Source organism: Fukomys damarensis, unplaced genomic scaffold, assembly GCF_012274545.1.
Source record: "Fukomys damarensis isolate Sample0158 unplaced genomic scaffold, DMR_v1.0_HiC HiC_scaffold_29, whole genome shotgun sequence".
Classification (NCBI taxonomy): Eukaryota; Metazoa; Chordata; class Mammalia; order Rodentia; family Bathyergidae; genus Fukomys; species Fukomys damarensis.
This window is the reverse complement of record NW_022900941.1, coordinates 7,961,738-7,979,926: the sequence shown is the minus strand read 5'-3', so window position 1 is coordinate 7,979,926 and position 18,189 is coordinate 7,961,738. Positions and strand designations below refer to the sequence as shown.

At 48.8% G+C, this 18,189-nt stretch overlaps 2 protein-coding genes across 48 annotated transcripts in view; both read right to left on the bottom strand.

The window, feature by feature from the left end:
* Positions 1–1,083, bottom strand: part of Tfcp2l1 (transcription factor CP2 like 1) — a 73,662-nt gene extending 72,579 nt beyond the window's left edge. Inside the window, exons 1-2 of the mRNA XM_010632335.2 lie at positions 1,070–1,083; positions 191–369 (exon numbers count right to left, since the gene is read on the bottom strand). Coding sequence (XP_010630637.1) covers positions 191–369; positions 1,070–1,083 — 193 coding nt within the window. The remainder of the gene's footprint in view (positions 1–190; positions 370–1,069) is intronic.
* Positions 1,084–5,318: 4,235 nt separating this feature from the next.
* Positions 5,319–18,189, bottom strand: part of Clasp1 (cytoplasmic linker associated protein 1) — a 242,023-nt gene continuing 229,152 nt past the window's right edge. For all 47 annotated transcript variants that reach the window (XM_033757159.1, XM_033757162.1, XM_033757160.1 and 44 more), the window contains 3 exons: positions 13,464–13,670; positions 12,065–12,181; positions 5,319–7,437 (listed from right to left, as the gene is read on the bottom strand). In XM_033757159.1, coding sequence (XP_033613050.1) covers positions 7,351–7,437; positions 12,065–12,181; positions 13,464–13,670 — 411 coding nt within the window. In that variant the 3' untranslated portion in view covers positions 5,319–7,350. The remainder of the gene's footprint in view (positions 7,438–12,064; positions 12,182–13,463; positions 13,671–18,189) is intronic.

Sequence of the window (18,189 nt, the reverse complement as noted above, 5' to 3'; positions counted from 1 at the left end):
TGCCCCCGCCCTTGGGGGTTTTTTTTTTTTTTTTTTTTTGTACCCGGGATCTAACTCCGGACCTTGTGCTTGCTTGCAAAGCAGGTAGCGGCACCACAGAGCTAGATCCCCGGCCCCTCTTGGGGGATTTTTTACAGAGTCTGGCAGTGGACATCGTTTGTGGGGGGGCCAGGGGCCCAGAGCTGAGTACCGCTCAGCCAGGAACCGCTGAGAAGGGGGATGTCTTCTGAACTTCTGCTGCTGGGTAGCCACGACACAGGGGACAAGGCAGGACCTGCGCCTGGGCTGCCCCACAGGAACAAGATAGCACCACCCTCTTGCTGGTCCTCAACAAGTTTCCCGGCATCTCCTTGGTAGAACACACGGCAGCTGCGGAAGGAGACCAGCATCCAGGGAGCTGTTCGGCAGTCGAAGCGGAAGTGGTGGAGGGGCCATGAAGGTGCATGGCGCCCCCAGCCCTGCGGACTTAACAGCTCGCCTTTGGACCCCGTCTTCCCAGGAGTAGCAGTTCCTGCCGCCGGCCTTCCTGAGACTCTTGGGTCCTCTTTCCTAGACTGTCGGAGAGTACCGGAGGGACCTCAGACTTGCCCGAGGAAGCAAGGCCCTCTGTGACTACTGCCCACTTGGACAACATCCAAACTGCTTCTTGTCCTAGCTTTTGTTGGGAAGCGAAAGGGAGCTGAGCAGGACAGGAGCCAAAGGAGACAAAGCACTGGTTACGCTGAGGAGCCTCTTTCAGTGTTTGTTTGTTTGTTTGTTTTTAAATAAGTACAGGGCTAGTAATTTATAAAGGACAGAGGCTCATTTCTTATAGTCCTGGAGAAGGGGCAGTCTGGGGACATGGCCCCTGAACCCGGGGAGGGCCTTTTCATGTTGTAACACAGTGCAAGGCTCTGCGTGGGAGGAGATGTGTGAGACACTGAGACACAGCACTCCAGTGAAGTCATCTTTGTGCCGTGAGCCCACTGCAGAGGCACCTGCAGCCTCGATAATGGCATTAATCCGTTCACAAGGCAGAGGCCCCCGAGACCTAATTAGCTGTTCAAGTTCTCACCTCCCAAGAACTCACCTCCAAGACGCCATTGCGTTTCAACTATGGACGGGGCAGAGTGCTCGCAAGGCCCTGTGTCTGATCCCCAGCCCTGCAAGAGGAAATAAGCAAATACACCTCCCATGAGCCTTGGAGGGAACATTCACAGTGCAGCAAGGCCTGTGGGGCTTGGAGGAGCTGCTGGGAAAAGAGGCAAGGTCCTCAGTGCCCGCTCCTCCCATGGCTGTGAGCAAAGATCCCGAAGAGCATGGTGTCCTGTGGGTTGTCCCCTCAGACACAGGCCCGTGGGACACTGGACAGTCTTATGTGGGGTGATGGGCCTTGAATGGGGTCTTACGTATAGATTACATGTATATTCTCAGAGGCCTGGAAATTCTGTTGGGAGGTTTTCACATCTATGGTAATCCAGAGAGAAAATATGAGCCTCATCCAAATGACCACCTTGCAATATAGAGCTCTCACACTTTTGAGATGATGAAATATTTGGTAGTACAGAATAGCTGGTAATCTAGAAGGGAATATATATGTTCATTACAGGCTGTAGTGAAGAAAACTCCCGTGAGCCCACTGCCCAAATTATGAAGCACAACATTATCAACATCTTTGAAACGAACTGTCCCCTCCACCTTACCCAGTCCCCTGCCTCCTCCAACATGTGGGGCGGCCCTCCTTCCTAGGCCAGGAGCAGTCACCTAGGTCCTGCATGAGCTTTCACCATGACCAGGCAGGATCCAGCTGAACTTGCTAACAAGATTCAGGGGCAGGGGAAGTGGACCAGAAGTTCAGAGAAGGGACAAAGACCCAAGTCCAGGGCTGGACTTCCTGGATTAGAATCCTAGATCTGCCTTTTATTGGCTGTGACCCTAAGCAAGTTGTCCAACCTTGCTGTGTGTCTGTTTCCTTTCCATTAAAGTGGGAGTAATCATAGAACCTACCTTATAGGCTGTTGTGTGTATAGCTCCGAGTTCAGCAAACGATGAGCACTCGGTAGGAACTAGAAGTGTGAGGCCATGTCCAGCAGGGACAGTGGGATGCATGCAGGGAGGCAGGAGACCAGAGAGGTGTCCACTGAGTACTGGTCAGACATACCCCACTGTGGGAGGTGGCACTACCTTTCCTGCCCTGCCTCATGCCCCTGACACCGTCCCCTCTGGAACCTGGGCACTCACGAGCCCCTGGGAACTGCAGGAGCACAGCACTTCCAAGTGGGCCTGACAAAGTTGGCCTCCGGCCTTGCTCCTGGCAGCAACTCCAAAGGGAGGTCTGGTATGGAAGCACTTTAATGTCTTCTAAATACACAATCTGGGACTAGATGCCATTCACAAGGCCTTTGTCCATCCTTGCCTAGAGCCACTGAGGTATGTTAATAAATACTGGCGGAAACCCGTAGGCTGGCGGGCTTGGGCTAAGCTCCTCTCCCTGTGATGTTCCAGCCTCCCATCATGGTGCCCATCCACTTTCAAAAGTCCCAATCTGGGGGCCAAGTTAGCCACATGCCAGTTAGCAGCAATAACACCAGGGACGATGCTCCCCGCAGCCTGTTTCACAGTAGCAATGTAATCACCAGTGCTGTTTGAAGCAAAACACTCCACAGCAGTTCTCAGCGTGGTCCATGAGCTCATGACAGCTCGCACAGCATGGAGAAACTTGCTAAGAATACTCTCTTGGGCCGACAGCCCATCTCGTTAGCTCTCCCAAAGTCAGGGTCTGAAGACAATGCTCAGAGGGGAAAGCTGCAGCTGGAGTGACAGGCCCAGGGCGGGCCCCAACTCCAAGTCGCTATCATCTGTGACATTTCCTGTGCCCATTTCCTTACCTGGAAATTGAACAATTGCCTTACATGCATCTCGGATTGCTATAAAAATCAGATCTTATGGGGGAGAATTCCTCAAAAGTGTTGATGCCCCCTGAAGGACATTAATGCTGCACGTCAACCACCCCACCTCTGGTACCCATCAGAGGTCTTCGGACCAGAGGCTTTTCCCTGGGAATGCCCGGCAGCTCGGGGTCTTGGATCCACCAGAGATTTCAGGAAGCACTGATGCTAGAGATGTGTGTTTCCTGGAGAGAAGACCATTCAGATGCTTTAGAGCCAAGGTCCACGGAGGTCTCTGAATTCCACCCCCACCCATGGCTTGAGACTGTCTTCAGCAGGCAAGTGCCTCCCGGCCACCCCTGCGTAAGCAAAGGGGATAGGTCCAGTGGGTAGAGAACCAAATATAAAAAACTGAACTGCTGAACTCCTGTCCTCCAGGAGTTTTCCATTCGCTAATGAATAATGGACTCTGGCTGCAGACAGGCATGTGGGGAGGGGTAGAGGTGACCTCACCACCCCCACTCCGTGTCAGAGCCTGAGGTGGGAGGCAGGGCAGGCGGCCGTCAGTGTCCCCAGCTGTCAGCTGCTTCACTCAGTCCTGACAGTAGCTCTGCCTACCTGGTGAGTCTTAACCCAGCTCATAGGTGGAATAACTGCGGCAGGACGTAAAGCCAGTCTGCTGAAGGAGTCTAGGCTGGAGCTGGGACCCTACCCAGCTTCGTGTGATGCTGGGGCTCTGTGACACTTCCAACAGGTGCGAAGGTAAGACCAGCGAATGGGGTACTGGCCCGGGACAAGGGTCCCTGAGATGCAGCATGGAACGTGATGGAAACACAAAACACCACCTTTACTGAAAAGCAGAGCGTCCCAAGTGGCAGTGGTGGGGGTGTCCATCCACCCAGTGAATAGTATTCAGCCTCAAGCAGGAAGAGAATTCTGACAGGCCACAGTGTGGATCGACCTTGAAAGCATCATGAAGCTACAGAAAGGCCAAACGTCATGTGTAATTCCACTAGGAGAGAACCCCAGAGACAGAAAATGGAGCAGTGGCTGATGGACGTTAACAGTTAATGGACTATTGGTTTTACGAGACGAGAAGTTCTGGAGATGAACTCCAGAGCATAGTGGTGATGGCCGTGTAACATGTGCATGCATCGAATACCATGAAACATACAAAGTGATTAAGGAGGCAACTCTTGTGCTATGTTTATTGCATGTTAAGATTAAAAATTAGAAAGAAAATCTAAAGAAAAAATTTCCAAGAAGCAGACTTAAATCCCCAGTGCTGTGCGTGTTTCTAAGACCCCTCTCCTCAGGTGCCCAGTGCCCACAAGCCCTGCCATGGGTCCCACCTGCTCTTAGCAGCTCAGTGTAGTCTCAGGAGCCGAGGTCCAGACTCCCTTGAAGCGAATGTTTCACTGTTCGGCCAAGGAAAGGCCCCCATGCACGCAGCCCCTGGAGGTGAGGCTGGGGCTCGGCCCCACCCTCGTTCCCAGCCCCTCACCCCCCACACACTGTAGGGGCTGACTCCCAGCAGACCGGCCGGAAGACTGACCTCTTTGCGTCACAGGGAAAGGGGACTAGGTTTCTTCCGGGCACAGTGCAATACAGACAGCACCAATGCAGGAAACTGAATTAGGTTTCATTTATTCTAGGGCAAACTCAAAAGGTTTTTTTTGTTTTGTTTTGTTTTTTAGCAAATCCTAGCACATTATTAACAACAAAAATCTGTACATTTGCCATGATACACTTGAAAGTGAAACAAATAAGATATAAATACAGATATGGATGTAACATGAAAAAGCCCAAAAAAACCCAAAAAAACAAAACAAAAAACCACCCAACCTGGGGGCATGGGGACCATGCGTGTGAACACAGTGCCAACAAAACTATTTTGGTGGCTGATAATTTTTCAGAGCATTTCTTTTTTCATTTCCAAACGTTAGCAGAGTCCTGGTGGGGTTCTAAAAAGTTCTGATTTGCTGTCTTTTAAAGCATATTATGCTTGACAGAAAGGGTGGCAGGGAACAAAAAAAAACATGTGAGACGAATTATCGCATTTCCCGCACAGGGTGCTAAGCCAGTGGTGAGCGTAAAAAAGGCAGGCCCGAGTGCACGGCCGGGTGAGCAGCACACACGGTGCACTGGAGACAGCCGCGCCGCACCAAGAGACCAGCCGGCTCCTCGGGGAAGCAGGAAGTTGGAGGAACAGCCCTCGCCATGGGGCAGGGCACACTGAGGCTCTGGACAGTCAGGTAGGTGGGGAGGCAAACGCAGTTCTGGATGCTCTGCAGTCAGCGTCTGGCAGAACAGAATGGAGCCCGGCAGGGAGGCTGCGGCAAGGTGAGGCGTCCCAAGGCGGAGGTGGGCGCAGCAGCCCTGCGGCATGCGAATCCATTCCAGCAGGCTGGCAGCAGCTTGCAGAGTGAGGTCAAGAGACCTGTGACGTGATTGTATCTCTCTGGTCAGGAAATGGAGGAGGGGCGGGTGACATTCGAGGCTAGCCCTTTTTGAGTACTGTGAGGACATCAGCAATGTTTGAGCCTTCCAACTGTACTGGGAATCACGGCGACTTTCAGGAGCCAAAGGGTTCCAGAGAGGGGTCTTCCTAACTGCATCAGGCATAAGAGAATTCATAAGTACACTACTGCCTGAGAGGCACGTTTCTACCATAGAGGAGATCACAAGACTCTGGGACTCTTGTATACAAAAGAGTGAAAAAGAAATCCCATTAATATATGAACAAAAAACAAACAGTATTTATCACTGAAAGTAAGGCCTGATCCTGCTATGTTCTGAGCCTAAGTCCGTCCATAATATTCAGCCACTTAAAATACACCCATGGATTTCCCTAAACAGCAGCAGTGGAGCACTTTGTGTGTGTAAGATAACCCACCCTTACCTGAACGTAGAGGCTGTCCTGTTTAGCACTTATTTCCTAATAATGTTATTATCTGCCTTTCACCAGGTCCCCATCAAACGTAGAGGTTCAGTGAGGGGTGGTGAACCAGGCTGAGAACTACTTGAGCAGGGCCCCAGGTCTTGCTTTCAGTCCTAGTGGCTGCGGTGGGCCCCACCCTGGATCTGCCAATACTGTATCTTGCTAAAATTCATGTCAAAAGCAGCTTTTTCCTTATGGAAGAATTGGTTCAATTAGAGGATCTAAAATAGAATAGCAACAAAAGAAGTCTTCATGACTGCATTGAGAATTGCTATTTGGCTTAGGAATTTTACTCAAAACTTACTGTAATCAGACTCCAGATCTACATTTACTTCCTTTGGAGCAATCAGAACCTCAAGAGGTTAAAACATAAAAGGAGCCCGGTGGTTTCCCGGGGAAGGGAACAGACTCTGAAAGTACACTGCAAATCCTGTTGTTCTGCATTCTGCCACTCGTCATGATTACTTTTTCCTTAAGCAATTTAACAATCAAGGAAGTACTTTGGCTTACAGAATTAAAAATAATGATTCCAGGGCCAGGGGCTCAGTGGTAGATAACTGGCCTAGCGTGCAGGAGGTCATGGGTTCAATCTGTACCACCAAAGAAAGACTTTGATATCTGGTCTCTCTAGACTTTTTTTTTTGCTCTTAATCCCCAGAGAAAATGGGGATGCCCAAAGTGGAATGGTAAAATTGATGTTTGCCAGATTAACTTGAGAACATTTTGGAAATGAACAGCTCAGGCAAAGCTTGAGGGCCAAGATAAGATGGTGCAGTTTTGAACCACAACTTAGAATCCTGGGATCCCCAGTACAACAGTGTCTTCCCCAGATCTCTGCAGGGAAACGGACAAGAAACTTCCTCACACCCACTGTGCTCTACTGAAGGCCCTTTCAGGCATCTCTAACTTGCTGTAAGTTATAGGAATCCTTCTGAGCCACAGTTCCGGGGTAGAGAGCCTTGTGGAGCCGTTCCAAGGGTCTGGGAAGAGACTGAGGCAGTCCTGACCTCGCCAAGAGACAGGGCAAGGGGCTCCTGTGTGACATAACAACCACGCGGCAGGCAGCTTCAGGCTTTCCTCCTTTTCTTGCTGTGGTTTCTGCTCCATGCTTACTAGGTCTCAAAACACAACCTAAGACATGTGACCTTTATCAGAGGTGGCTGGGAAAAGGGTGGGCTTTGCCCCACGCGGCCATGCTCGTGAGAATATAAGCTAAGAATGAGGGACGCAAAAGGGACCCCACCCCCAAATCTGTTATTAACTGAAGTTAAAGAAAAAAAAAAAGCTACTGCCTAACAAGTACTGCTAGAGAGCTGCAGGTTTTGGGAACATCTCAGCAGGTGGCATGAGACATGTAATATGGCTCTTTTTGTTTCTCATTATTTCTTGTTTCTTTGAGGACTTTGATACAGGCCTTGCTTCCATTACATTCAATCCCAGTAAGATTCTACACAAAAGCTGGAAGGGACCAAAATACTGATTGTAATAAATATGTGGGACTCCTCGTACTGACAGGGCAGCTGATGGGGTCTCCGGGCACCACTAGCTGTGCGTGGACACATCGGAGGAGGAGCTGCTGTTGCTGTTGGTGGTCTGGGCCCGCTTTATGTATAAGTTTAGCAGCTTCATCTGTGAAGAAGACACAATTGAGTCAGCAGGAGGAAAGCAATCAGAGTAGAACACAGGAAAATGACAAACACAACCCAGATGACAATCAGAAAACTGCTTGTCCCTTAATTCCCTGGTGGGGGAACTCATTACACAAACACTGGTGCCACAAGTGTCCAGACCTACAAGCATCTAAAAGACAGAGGAAAACAGATGGTTGTTACAAAAGAATAGCGCGTGTCACAACACTGTAACACTGGCCAGCTACAGGGGCTGCTGGAGAGAGGTACATGAGGGGCAGGGCCACCCATTTCAAAGTCAGCCCAGTGGCCCCGTGCGGGCTGGGGGTGCCAAGAGGAGCAAGAGACGCTAGGCCATGACTGCTGACCCCCAGACTGTGTTAACACCCTTTCCTCTCCCAGAACCCTGTCTGCCTCCTGAAACAGCCCGATGCCCACAGCACCTGAGATTTACCTCCCAGAGCCCCTCCTGATGCAAATCCAGATAGAGCCATCCTTCCTTCCCACGTGTGGCTCTGGCCTCTTGTCTAGACTCAGCACGTGTAGCCTCATATGGTTGGGGGGGGCTTTCTTGTCCCTTTCTGCAAGATCAGGTCTCCCGGAGGCCAGACAGTATCACCACACCACACTAATACAGACTGACATCGTGCTTCACAACATCAGGCCTTGTCCCTTGGATCCTCAAAACTGCAGGGGACGCTGTAGGTACTTATCAAGTATTAGCTGGACGCTACTAAGCTAATCTATTAGTAACAAAAATAGGATGTCCAACACAAATCTAAGAAACAACTTGCAAGATCAAGAGAATTATGAAAAACGTATTGTCTGCAGTCCTTTGATCTCCAGGTTCCCCCACCTCCCACGCTTAAGGTGATGTGCGGGCTGCGGCAGGAAGCCGGGCCATCCAACAGGCGGCGGGAAGCCAGCCGGGACAGGCTTGCTGACCCTGCCCTGCACCCGGAAGGGTTAGGGTTAGGGCGTGTCCTCCGTGTCCTGTCTCAGGTACCCCTGCCATGTCCGTGCAGGGACTGGAACCCTGGGCTGGGCTGGGCTTTGCCACACAGACAGAGCCTGCAGGAGGCGCCGCTCAGCCGTCCAGCCCTGGCGCCTTCTCACGGCAGGCTGTGGTGCAGTCTTTCTCTTCAACCACGGAAGAGCACTTCACATTAACTTATGTGACATTCCCTGATTGACTTTCAGTCCTCGTCTTTCATTTTTTGTGGTGCAGGGGATGGAACCCAGCTTAGCGTGTACTCTATCACTGAACTACAGCCCTTGGCCCAGTCCTGGCCTTTCCTTGCCTGTTAAAATCATCAACATATACCACAGTAAGCAGTGCTAATGATGACCAGAGCCACTGTTCACATAAGGATTTTACACTTAGGCTCAGCAGTCCAGCAGAGTTCCAGATCCAATTCCACTACTGTCTAGTTGTTTGACTTCTGGCAAATCACTCTCTGAGCCTCAGCTTCACTACCTGCAAACAGCAAGAGCGCTGAGGACATTCTTAAAGTGCCTCTGTAACCTCCTCTTCAGATGCAGTGCTCCCTACTCCTTCTAACTCCCTCCTAGTGGCTCCCGCTGTACACATACCACTGGCCCATCCTGTGAACCGAGCTCGGCTCCTCTTCTCTGCTGCTTCCTCAGGGCCCATCTTGCTGCATCTACTCTGTTTCCTTGGGTGCCAAGCCTGTTCCCTGGCTACACTTTCTACTAATTCATGGAAGGATAAAGCTTTTACTTTGCCCACATACCCAGCTTAGTGTGGTGTGGACAGCAGGTTCCTAACATATATTTGCTGAATCAATGAGAGGAAAAAAATGATCTAGAAGACAAGACAGTTATATTTCTAGAAAAGGCTGAGTATGAATGAGTTGTTAAACATTATTGTCCTTATTTTCATTTAAAAACCCTTAATTTATGTCTCTACTCAAGAATACAACTACAACTAGGGATGGTGGCACCTACCTATAATCCCAGCTACTCAGAAGGCTAAGGCACAAGGATCACTAAGTTTGAGACCAGTGAGGGCAACTTCGTGAGACCCCATCTGAAATTTATAAATTTTAAAGAATGTCTGGGGATGTGGCTCAATGGTAGAGTAATTGCCTAGCATGCACCAGGCCCTGTGTTCAATCCCCAACACTGCAAATAAACAAATACAATTATATGTATGAGGAAGAGATGACAACAGAAGTAATCGCATGTGCATGTTCAATGAGTCACAAGGAGCTTTTACACCATCATACCTGAGCCTCACAGAAACCCCCTCAGGTAGGCAGAAGAGATTCTCTTCTTTTAGAAAAATGAAAGGTTCAGAAAGTATGCTCATAAAAACCCAAACAGAACAGTGTGCTCAATAAGCTGGTATAGATTTAGGTTAGTGTTGTACCTTTAGGCTATTAAATGTAATCCCCAGACCCACAACAAAAAAAAAGGCTATAGAACACATCAAAGGGAAATGAGAAGAGCTTAAAATGTTTCACTACCCCCCAAAAAAATAATAATAAAAACCAAAAAATAAACAAATGCAAAGATAGTAATGTAGAAGATGAGGGGCAAAGCATTGAAAGCTAAAAAGCAAAATGAGAGGACTCCCTCATCAGTAATTACTTTAAATGTAAACAGGTTAAATAAGTCACACAAGACAGATTAGCTGACTGGGTTAAAAACATGACCTAGCTGTATGCTGTCTACGAGACTCACTTTAGATCTGAAGACAGACTGAAAAATGAAAGGATAGAAAAAGATATTTGTTATGCAAAAGTAACAGAGAGAGCAAGGATCAGAAAAAAGACTTTAAATCAAAAAAGAGTAAGAGACAAAAAAGGACATCTATATTAAGAAAAAGTGTCATACAGCAAGAAGACCTAACAATTCTATGTATTTACTATCTAATAACAGACCATCTAAATACGTAAATCAAAAATCGGCAGAACCAAAGGGAGAAAGGGCTCTACAGTAAGAGCTGAAGACTCTGATGCCTCACTCTCGACAATGGCTGCAGTGGTGGGACAGGAGGTAAGCAAGGAAATGCAGGAGAGGAGTTCAACAACACCATAAAGCAACTAGCCCCAGCAGGTGCACTGACAGCGCTCCCCCACAGCAGCTCCACTCGTCGCTGGAGTACCCAGGTACCGGCACAGCACGTGTCAGGCCACACAGTCAGGTGGGCAGATTAAAGATTATCACAGCGTCTCTTCCAACCACAAGAGGATGAAGCCAGAAGCTTGTAACAAAAGGAAAATTTCAGAATTCACCAATGTTTAGAAATTAAATAATACTTCCTTTTTTAAAAATAAAAGCCAATGCATCAAGAAGAAACCACAAAGTTAATCAGACAGTATCTTGAGACAAATGACAATGAAAGCACAATATTTAAAAACTTTTGGTCCAGGAATTGACAGCTGTAAATGCTTGCGTGAATAAAAAAGACAAACTCTTCAGTCAATAATCCAACTTTACACTTTAGAGAAACAGAAAAAACGACTAAAGCAAAGTCACATATTTAGAGGTTGAGCAGGTGTAAATGAAAAAAGATAGAAAATAATACAAAAAGAAACAAAAAATGGTCAGACTCGACTTCTAAACCCTTCACCCACACCTGCCTCACGGCTTCTTCCAGCCTTCCTGCCTGTGCCCCTCTGGCTATGACGCTCCCCGGCCGTGTCACCCCGCAGCTCACTCTGCAAACATGGGCCCCATCACTGGCCCATTCCCTCTCTCTCAAGGGGCAAGGGCCAGGTGCTTCTGTGTCCTTGCTCCCCACTGGCTTAGTTCCACATGAAGTGGGATCCACACCTCTGAAGGGCATCTTTAAACTCAGTCAGAAACACCGTACTTCCTCAGAGAGCCAGGTGGGACCACCTCCCCTCTGGAGTCAAGGTCCTTCTCTACCACACCTTCCCCGCCACAGCCTGAGTGTTTTCACCTCATCTCTCCTGGGTCCAGCACATTAAATCTGAGTTGCCTGTATAGAAACTGTTAGAACATAGAGAACTCGAGCCGCTCCCATCTTCAATAAGCCCAAAACCCTTTTGATCACTTTTCTTCCTTTGATTCTAGAACACAAAGGGGCACAAGAGGGTACTGGAGCCTGACCTCCAGTGTGTCCTTGGGCAGGCTAAAGGAGGTGACCACCCTTATCCCACAGTGGTGTCAGGAATACAACACACACCAGGGACATGATGCAGTGCTTGTTGGGGTGCTGTGGGACAGGTTGTAGGTCACTGTCACTCCTGCCGCCGACAAGGGGCACAGCTCTGATTCATTCAGCAAGTTGTTAAGTATTTAGGTAAACTTCCTCAGTGTTTCTGCAGGAAAATAAGCAGGTTTCCAAACAAAGTTGACTGTTCTTGTGTGAATAAACTGGAAGCCAAGTTTTCTTTTCAAAAATAGGGAGTTAAGTAGACTATGATGTTAGAGTCACCTTAAACTAAAAGGACTTCATGACCATAGCAGGTCGTTTTCACTGTAGAAAAATAAAAAATACCTTTGGATAAATAAGGCCCAGCTAAAACACACCTGATGAGAAAAAAGCCTGTGTAGAGTTCAGGGCTGCCGCCAAGAAGGTTCATGACCAGCTGGCAGGGCTGGGTGTGGGCATCAGCCGGGAACTCTATACGTACCTTGCTTCCCGTGAGCTGTGCGAGGTGAGGTTTCAATTCTTCTCCGATTACGGAATAAATTGCCACTAAGCAAAACACGCTGGCCTTACGCACGCTGCTTTCAGTGTTATCATAACCCTAGAGAGCCAGAGGGGAGCACGAAAGGAAATCAGATCAAAGACTCGCCTTACAGAATTTCAGCAACACTTCTACAGATGCCCTCGCAGTTCAACCTTGGGCCTGTCAGCAACAATCAGGATGTATCTCAGACCTGAAACCAAACCCAGAGAGCTTTCATCCCAAGGGGATCAACGCTGAGTAGTGTCAAGATCGGCCTTCTTCCCGGGATGCAGAGGCAGGGGGCAGGCAAGTGCGAGGCAGACCTGCCTTGTGTGACATAAGCCACAAAAGACATCTTGAGAGAGACAGAATGAGAAAAGGAAAGGGGGTGGGGGTGGAGGATAACCTGCTTCTTTTATATTTGAAAATACCTTTAAAGAAATGAGAATTGCATCATTCACCCTTGTGGGCAAAAGCTCTTCATCCCCCAGTGACTGCCAGAAACCTCCAAACCCTCTGCAACTGAGCCTCAGTGTACCTGCCAGCTTCCTCTCCACCTCACATGCACATGGGGCCACACACTGCTCTTCTAACAGCCCTGTGACTTCCTCACCTTTGAGCCTTTTTATCTGTCTCGAGCAATCAAGTTCTCAATAGTCCCCAGTCAAGTGGTCAGCAAACAGCAGCCATTTTTAAAGTGGGGAGCAGATTCCTCGACCTTTCCCCAGTGAAACCCCTCCCTCACCAGACATGGTGGTGCATACCTAGAATCCTACTCCTCAGAAGGCTGGAACAAGATGGCAAGTTCAAGTGTGGGCTACATACTAAGATCCTCTCTCAAAAAACGCCAAAAAATCCCTTTCTCTTTCCTACCTAAACCTGGAAGCTGCCTCTCTACATGATGCAGCACATACCAGTGGCACCTGCAGCTGCTATGTGGCTGTACCGAGTCCTACAGCAGGTTGGAAAGCCCGAGGTGATGCCACACGGTGCAACACACCTCTGGTGTGCCAGGCTGTTTGCTCACTGCCTCATGTGCAGAAGTTTTGGGATTCTGCCTAGGAGAGTGAGGGCTTTGTCTGGTTCACTACTGTATGGCCCATGCTGCCCAGGGCTGCGGCCCACAGGAGGTATGCAATTGGGGTTTGTTGAAGGAATGAACAAAAATAAACGACCAAAACATGTTGACAGTAAAGAGAAATTCCATCCTGGGCCACAGGGCAGCAGGAATGAGTGGGTGAGAAAATGCAGGTTCTGATGACTGGATTGCTGCCTGCAGACCCTCCTGTCCCCACAGTGAAGGAGGACAGCAGAGTCCCACGGACTTCAAGGCGAGCAGCCCTTGGGGAATGAAGCCTACCTGCAGCAGGCCGGGGATGATGTCGGCGAGGAGCTGCAGCAAGGAGTCCTTGGCGATCCTCTCCACGACTTTGGTCTGCATTTTGATGGCGGCAAGGTTGATGGGGTAGTCAGCGGTCTGGATGATGGGGCAGAGCACTTTGATGCACTGCTCCGGGTGGATGGAGCTGGCTAGTGTGGATGCAGCCTCCTCAGCAGCTCTCACCACCTGAAACACCCATGTCCCCAGAGTGAGCCCCACCACACTCTGCTGCCACATTAACATGACAATGGCTGCTTTGACTGCCGGCCAGACCCATCCTGCCTCTGGCTAAGTAAAGTAAAGATGGAGCAGTTTGGGGGTCATTTTAGAGGAGAGAGTGGGCCTGGGGATATGGCAAAAGCCTGGCCCTGTGGTCGACCCTCCAAGGACAGCCCTGGCAGCAGCCACTGGGGACCCTGTCAACAAAGCAGCTTCTCGGCGGCACCCCCAGGTCTGCAGGCTCAGAGGGGCCATGACTGGAGGTGGGGTCCAGTGAGCTGTGTGAGGAAGTCCTTGGGATGAATTCTCACACCAAGACTGGGGAATCTCTGCTCCAGAAGACTGGCACCTGGAAATATAAACATTTCCAGGTGAGATGCCCAGCCTGGAGGCACTGGAGAGAAGCCTGGGGAAGTCACAATGCCTTCAACTCCTCCTGATGGTTCCTTACAGGGGCCAATCTGCAAGGCAGCTGGGCGGGCTCAGGGAGAAGTTTCTAGAAGTATCTCCCTAGGGAGTCACTAGTTATTTTTCTAGGAATTTGTACCATGATGGCTCCTCGCCTTGCATATATAAGGAAGTGCATGAAATGAGTGTCTTGCAGCCCAAGGAGCAGCCCCTGCTCTCCAGAGCCAGAGAAGACCCTTTGTCATAAGGAAGGCAGCCAAGTGTGAAACCCAGTGAGGGAAGGAGAGCAGGCAGAGGTGCTAGAAATCTGAGCTTAGGGAGCTGGATGAGAATCTCAGGGTCTTGCTTCCTCATCTGTAAAATGAGGCATCTTACAGAGACAGATGCTGAGGAGTAACCAAGGCAGAGCAGAGGCTTAGTGAAAGACACTTCCTACTTTTAGAGGCACAGGACCACATTATTTTATGTGATACATAAGTAAAGATACTAGGCTGTATACACAGGTATGCATTTTCTTGTGAAGCACCTCATGAAAAGCTACCATGTTCCACCCAGGGCCAGTCCTGCACTGGGCAGGCGACCCACTCAGATTCTGCTCTATATTGCATTCTGCTTCTTGGAATAACTCAGCTCTATATTTACACAGCACTGAGATGGAGGCAATGCTGAAGATAACTTGAGGCTTCAGTCATCCCAGCCCTGTGACGTAAGCAAAGATGGAGCCTGAAGCCAGCATGGGGACAACCTGGAAGGAGGCTTCTTTCCAGGCCAGACAGGGCAAAGCCATCAGTGCACTTGTACCAGGAGGGTTCCTGAGAGGCAGGTCAAGATGGAGGGCAAACAGGCCCCACGTGCTGGCTTAGGTCATGCTGGGCCCTGACTGAGGTGCTGCCCACCATTCAGACTCCTTGAATAGCTCGTAGCCACAGCACGAGGGTCAGTCCTCTGCGACAATCTCTAAAATGCCAACCTGAGGCCCAGGCCCTTGGTCTTTACAGGCCTGGCTGCACCCTTGCCCGCCCACACCCTGCCTCACTCATGTTTTCACCCACCCGCACCTTGCTGCACCAGGCCCCACCGCTACAGAATCCTCAGGAAGTCTGCATGCACGTCTTACCCACGTCATCTTCTGAGACTGCCCCTCCCAATGGGTGAACAGTTCTCTGAGGGGCAAGATCCCATCTTGGCTATCTATCTCCCAGGCTGGGGACTTAGCGCCAACATCTAGGTACTCAGTACCTGTCTGTCAGTCTCTTTCTGTCAGAGTGTCATGCTTCCCAGACAGTGTGAAAGTCACCTCTAGTACAGCCACCCTGACTTGCATTTATGACTCCACTGAAAGAGCTAGCCGAGGGAATGGGAAGGAAGGAGATTATCTACAAGAGACCAACTTGGGCTCTGGGAAAAGCAGCCGCACAAGGCCCAGCATCCCATTCGAGGTGACACACTGGCTCTTGGGAGAAGAGACCCGCTCAGGTTAAACTCTGCAGTTATCAGCTGTTTGAAGAGGAGTGGCAAGTTTCTCAGGACAGCTCCATCAGGCAGTTACCTTAGTACATGCAGGTCACCAAGGCTGCTCTAAGTCCACATGTCCTTGGGAGTCCGAATGAGGCTGAGCTACATACAGCTAAGGGCACAGTGGCAAGCGCAAGGGGAGAAAGTCCCTTTTCTGTGGCCATCCAGCCATGAGACAGTGCTGTGAAGACATTGGCTTTTTGCAGTAAGAAATCAGTATGTGCAAGCATTATATCCTATTGGCCAGAAAGCTGAAGATTTTTGAACCTTAGTTTTTAAACTTGGAGGAAGAAATGAAATGGTCAAAGAACACTGGCTGATTCGTTTGGTATGCTTAAGTGTGAGCACACTGATAAGTAGGAATTGATGTTTAACATCCAACTAAGGTGAAAAGAACATGGAATTTAGAGAAAGGGTAGGTGAGCCCCGGCAGTGCCACTTTCACTGCAAAGGAAGCAAGCTAACAGCCCCTGGTACCCTCAGGGTGCAGTGGGACTTATGAGATGTGGCAAAGCACTGAAGGCCCCTGCTTCCCTCTTCTCCTTCCCATCGCCAATGCTCTCTTGCCATCCAGGTTCCGGTGAATTACCTACAATGAGGGAGTGGGACAAGACACTCAGATCTGCTGAGCTGAACTCCAAACCCAGAGAACTTCTTAGGAAACGAGGCATTTTATCAAATATTTCTAAGACGGGTATGTGTGTCTGAAAGTAAGATGTCAGGGCCTGCATGTCAGGATGCGTGCACCTCTCTTTTATTGGGGTGAAAGCAAGTTTCCCAAGACAGACTCTGGTTTTGGCAAGGCTGGTAAGTGTTCTCAACTTCCCTCCATATGCCAAACCCCTGGTTTGGCCAGCTGCCTGCATCAGGTTGAACTTTAGGTTCTGCCCTGTGCTCTGTGTAACATAAGAGGCAAAGATTATAAATGTAAGCAAAGAGGGAGCAAAAGTAAACATGGGAAAAGGAGGAAAATATTATTTAGTAGTAGGAGAGGTGGCCAGAGGGGGGAAGAATTTTGCGGGGGAGGAGTGAGGGGACCATATTCAAAGACAACAGGACCAAGTAGACTTTTGTATTATAAGCTGCTCTGAAGTCAGCAAATTCTGTTCCAATTTTCATTTTGCTATCATCTGGTTAGAAATAGGAATTGTTTCTTTTCAAAGTTAGTGAGATAACAATGTCTAGCTAAGAAAAACCTAATTTTCACAGGTAGCTTTTTAAGAAAACGGGATTGCTCCTTGGAATACTAGTGAGTATTTGCTTAAAGATAAGGTTTCTTTAAGAGCACAGAAGTTCTCAACATTTGGCTTGCATGTTTTAGGTTCACAAAGTTTGATTTGGCTCTCTCTCAGATACATCAGAACAACTGGCTGAGTTAAAAACAAAACAAAACAAAAGAGCAAACATCCAAAAACAACAATGGTAGAATCAAAAGAACCCTTCGCAGAAGGGTATTTGGAGTTGAGCTTCTGGACCATCAGGAAGCTAAGAAAAAGGTTGGTGCCATCTTCTGGAAATGGCTGGAGATACAGAAGAATACGTCTGTTCTCTCCTCCTCTCACATTTCAGGTCCTGTTTTCCCTTGGGCACTCTTTCCTGCTATTCGAGTGCACTCCAGACCTCTGGAGCCTTGCTCTGAGCCACACACCGATGGTGTTGCAGTGCCCCAGGTGACACACCATTAGCTCCTGCCCTGTTTCAGTGACAAAGCACTGACCAGTGTCACACTTGCAACAACTCAATGAAGCTATCTAGGTTTCTGGTTTTGCCCACTTAATAAAAAGCAAGCACTTCCAAAGGAAATGGAGCTTCTGACCAAATCCCAGGGCTTAGCCCATGGAAAAAAACTGATTTAGAACTGATGAAGATTTAGGTTTGTGACTCTATAGCAGCTTCTATATCTTGTTTCTGGATGAGATACAGACAAACACGTAGTCTACTCCCCAGGCTAAGAGATAAGGAAAAACAAGGTCTGTAGAGGGGTGTAATCCTCCCAGGTTCTTTTGGTGCATTGTTTTTCAGGCCCATCCACACTCGTGAATGCTGCCCTCAGAAGTGGCCAAGGGCTGAGCCTAGCACTGGAGTCTGGCTAAGAGGTCAGCTCAGGATTTAACTGGCACCTGGAACAGAGCACACCTCCACTGGCGCTGCTGCTGCTCTCTGGCCATGGTATCTGTCAAAAGACTACATGAAATATTCTGCCAACTAGGCAAAGCCAACAGTCTCAGGAAGTTCTATTTTCTTTTTCAAGTAACTTTGGTCTCTGATAACTTTTTTATTTCCCTGGAGTTATAAAACATAAAATTTAACTGGAAATGATCTAAAAATAAAACCCCTGGAGATGTAAGTGGGCAAATGTAACAGAATATTCACTAATGTGGCAAAATTCAGAAAAAGTTAAATCTACTGATGGAAAATTCTCATTTATGGAATATGTTCAAGCTATAGGGCTGGAGCAGGACTTCGTGGCTCGTGCCTCTAATCGCACCCTGGGAGGTTAAAGCAGAAGGACTGCAAGTTTGAGCCCAGCCTGGGCAACTCTGCAATCTAATAAGAGCTTGCC